This window comes from Alnus glutinosa, chromosome 8 (genome assembly GCF_958979055.1).
Source record: "Alnus glutinosa chromosome 8, dhAlnGlut1.1, whole genome shotgun sequence".
Lineage (NCBI taxonomy): Eukaryota > Viridiplantae > Streptophyta > Magnoliopsida > Fagales > Betulaceae > Alnus > Alnus glutinosa.
In genome coordinates, this window is record NC_084893.1 from 7,694,001 (window position 1) to 7,697,676 (window position 3,676).

At 36.8% G+C, this 3,676-nt stretch overlaps 1 protein-coding gene across 1 annotated transcript; it reads left to right on the top strand.

Annotated features, from left to right (window-relative positions):
- The first annotated feature begins 2,199 nt into the window (after positions 1 to 2,199).
- LOC133875718 (uncharacterized) lies at positions 2,200 to 3,005 on the top strand. Its single transcript, XM_062313928.1, has 2 exons — positions 2,200 to 2,420; positions 2,502 to 3,005. The coding sequence occupies exons 1-2, from the start codon at positions 2,283 to 2,285 to the stop codon at positions 2,745 to 2,747; spliced, it is 384 nt and encodes a 127-aa protein (XP_062169912.1). The 5' UTR covers positions 2,200 to 2,282; the 3' UTR covers positions 2,748 to 3,005.
- The last annotated feature ends 671 nt before the right edge of the window (positions 3,006 to 3,676 follow it).

Genomic DNA, 3,676 nt, shown 5'->3' on the forward strand with positions numbered 1-3,676 from the left:
GAAGCGCCATTGGTTTATTTTTCCAAAAGTATAGTTTGAACTTTAATGCAGGGAAGAAAATTAGTTGCCCCAAGTTCAGTTACTGTTTGGAAAAAGAAAGATGGTCAATCCAAATGATTTAACATTCCACAATGAGGTGTGCTTTCTTTACCAAATGATCCTGCTTTTATCATCCCGTTGTCCCGTATGTTTCCTGTGCTCGGGACTAACGGCATTACCAGGCACATGCATCAGCATCATAATCATAGTCGTTAAGAATAATTCTATGCAAAATATATATATATATATATATAAAAGTATGTCTGAAGTCTGAAGAGATGAAATAATAATAATAATAATAATAATAATAATAATAATAAAATGGTCGATCTCTTGCATTCTATAGCAGTCTCGGTGGATCATACAACTGTAAATTTTTATGGAAAAATGCTAGGTTTTTCAATTTTTTTTTTTTTTTTTTGGCTTAGTTTGTTAAACCATTTTGTTTTTACTTCTCAAAATAAAAATACAACAAACAATCTAAACACAAAAACATTCTTGAAAGCACAAAAATAATTTTTATTTTGTGTCACATCATAATATTTTTTTTTCAAACTATAAATAAAAAATACTTTCCAAAACACATTAACAAACATAGCCCTAACATTTCTCTTGTTTGTATTGTATTCCTCTAAGATTACATAGGTACAGTTTTCAGAGAATTGGGGAGAAAGGAAAAGAAAAAGATTAATGAGAAAATATATTTTAGCAAGCTGTTCCCTTACAATCCCACACAACTCCCTCTTACACTGTGTGGATCTCACATATATATGGGACCTACACAATGTGAGAGGGGTTGTGTAGGAATCACTCTCCATTTTTATTTACGTCTAGAAATTTTAAAAAGTAACATCAGCTCTCCCTGAATTACCACTGTCTGTCAAATTAGACGCTTTCAAGTTTTTCTCCTTAAATAAAAAATTAAAAAGAGAAAAACAATTTTTACCCCGTAAGCATTTTTCTTTCGTTTTCTGTATATTTCATTAAACAAAAAGAAGATGAAAAGCTAGACATGCAAGGACAAATGAGGCGTGGGTGGTCGCCAACATGCAAAGCAAGTTGCGCTCTCAATCACCATGCACGTTTCTCTCTGCAAAATGTCTACTGTTTCCATGGAATAGACTTAATTCCATAGAGTTATGCAGATACGATTAGAGCCAATAATATTTTACCCGATTTTGACAAGAAATTAGAAGATTAGGGTTGAAGAGTTTGACTCATTTAACAAGATGAGTCAGGTTAGGTTAATCTATATAGCTTTATACCATGCATGCTTCGACACGACCCGAACTCGATATGCGACATAATGACAGATAATTTTGGACATGACCCACAAATTCGACAATAACTCAATACAAAATTAAAGAATTAACGTTAAGAAGTTTGACTCGTTTAATTGAATGGGTTAAATTAGAATTGACCTATATATATAGTCTTATACATATACTTTAACACAACACAACTCAAATCGAACACGCCGACATGAATTGTCTTGATAGTAAAGCAGATATATCCCATAAGCCGATAGACATGCTTATTCCACAAGCACAACTCCACATCCGCGTATGACATGTGGACCGATTTGATAACACCACACTTCGTACGCAGTTCATTTCCACATCGGAATACCAATTTCATGGACGCATAAAGCGATAACCAGTAACATTTGTTTGTCCATATCAAACCCAAAAGCAAACAAAACCAAAATATTCATACTTTAATGCCTCTAGAATTCGCTATTCGTCTAGGTAGGAGGAGGAAGATGAGTCCAAAAATGCCGAGGAACAAGGTTAGCTAGATTCTGGTGAAGTATTTTGAGGAACTAGCTAGGAATATAATTGACCCCAATGATGGGCTTATAGCTAGGCCAAGTGCTTCCTATTTTATCTTATAAAAGAATTTGCAGGTGGGGATAAGTGATTTCAAGTCATGGGCATCTTTGCCATCCTTCACATGATTACTGTTTCTGAGGAAACACTCGAGTGCTTCTCCCACTATACCCAACAATGCATTTTGGTTACGGAAAGGAGGAGAAAGAAAGAAAGAAAGAACAAAAATTAAACACAAAAAAGCAAGAAAAGAAAGAAATAAAAGAAGCCAATCAAAATCTCTCTCCCTCTATCTCTCTCCCCCCCCCCCCCCCCCCCCCCCCCCCCTCCCCCCTCGTCTTTAAATCTGGACATGCATGAGCTCTGCCTGCTTCAGGATATAACTAAAAGAAAAAAAAACTATAGGAGATCGATATGGAGAACTCTTATGGGTCTTCACGAAAAGCAAAGGAGGATGTTTCTCTCGAAGAACTTAGAGACAGGCTTGCTGAGTTCGCTGAAGTGAGAGGATGGGATCAACATCACAGTCCTAGAAATCTCCTTTTAGCACTAGTAAGCCTATATCTATATGCATAATAAACTTTTCATTTTTGTTGTCGTTTTGATGAATAGTTAGATTGATTTTTTGTGTAGGTGGGAGAGGTGGGAGAGCTGTCTGAGATATTCCAGTGGAAGGGAGAAGTGGAAAGGGGACTACCCAACTGGAGTTCTGATGATAAGGAGCATTTAGAAGAAGAGCTCTCAGACGTTCTGCTCTATCTAGTGCGTCTTGCTGATGTTTGTGGGCTTGATCTTGGCCAAGCGGCCCTGACAAAAATAGTCAAGAATGCTCGAAAGTACCCTATTATTAATCAAACAGCAACTTCCACTCTCAAATAGCGACGACTGATCAGGATCGGAGCTTCCACCTCCGGCTGGCTTTTCTATATATATATATCGTCGATGCTTCACTACGCTTTGCTGTGTTTTCTCTGTTTTCTAGCTTTAATTAAGTATTATTAGAACAGTGTCTAAACTTCATTTTGCTAACTGTTCTATATATATCCTTGTATGAGAGCATGCATGTTAGGATCGGAGTGAATTTTTACATTCCTCCTTAATTTCCTTATCTAAATTAAGCTTCTTTGTATATAATAATTTAACTAGACTATGATCATTATGAATATCTTGGTATATATAATCTCTCTAGGGAAAAAAATAAAATAAAAGGAGTATGACTTCAAAGCCATATTGGTGGTTCAGTCTGAGCAAAAGTATACTCTCTCCAAATTAGGGTTGTTAATTTTTAACACGACTTAAATATCCAATACGAATTCAAAAAGAAATTAAATGGTTAGGGTTGAGGAGTCTAACCGGCCGTTTAATTAAATGGGTCGGGTTATGATTGATTTATATAGTGGTGATCAAATACCCGTGGACCCGCCCCAACCCCATGCCCCGCCCCACCCCTAAAATCCAAGGTTTTAGTTGATTTTTTGCGGGTACGGGTCCAAAAATGATATACCCATGCGGGGCAGGGCGGGTTGGGGTTTTAAAAAACCCCGAGGACCCACCCCGCCCCACAAGGAAAAAAAAAAAAAAAAAAAAAAAAAAAAAACCCTAACCTAACCCTAACTAAAGCCAACGCCGCACCTTTTCCCATCTTATTTTCTACTTCCTACTTTCTAGAGCTTTCTTCACTTCATTCTCTAAAGTCTAACCTGAAAGAACAAGATACTCTTATCAATGGAATCGTAATTCTCTAAGCCAGCGCCGCTCTTCCACTTCCACAGTTCCACTAAGCCTTTTCAAAGTTCAATGTTCATCTT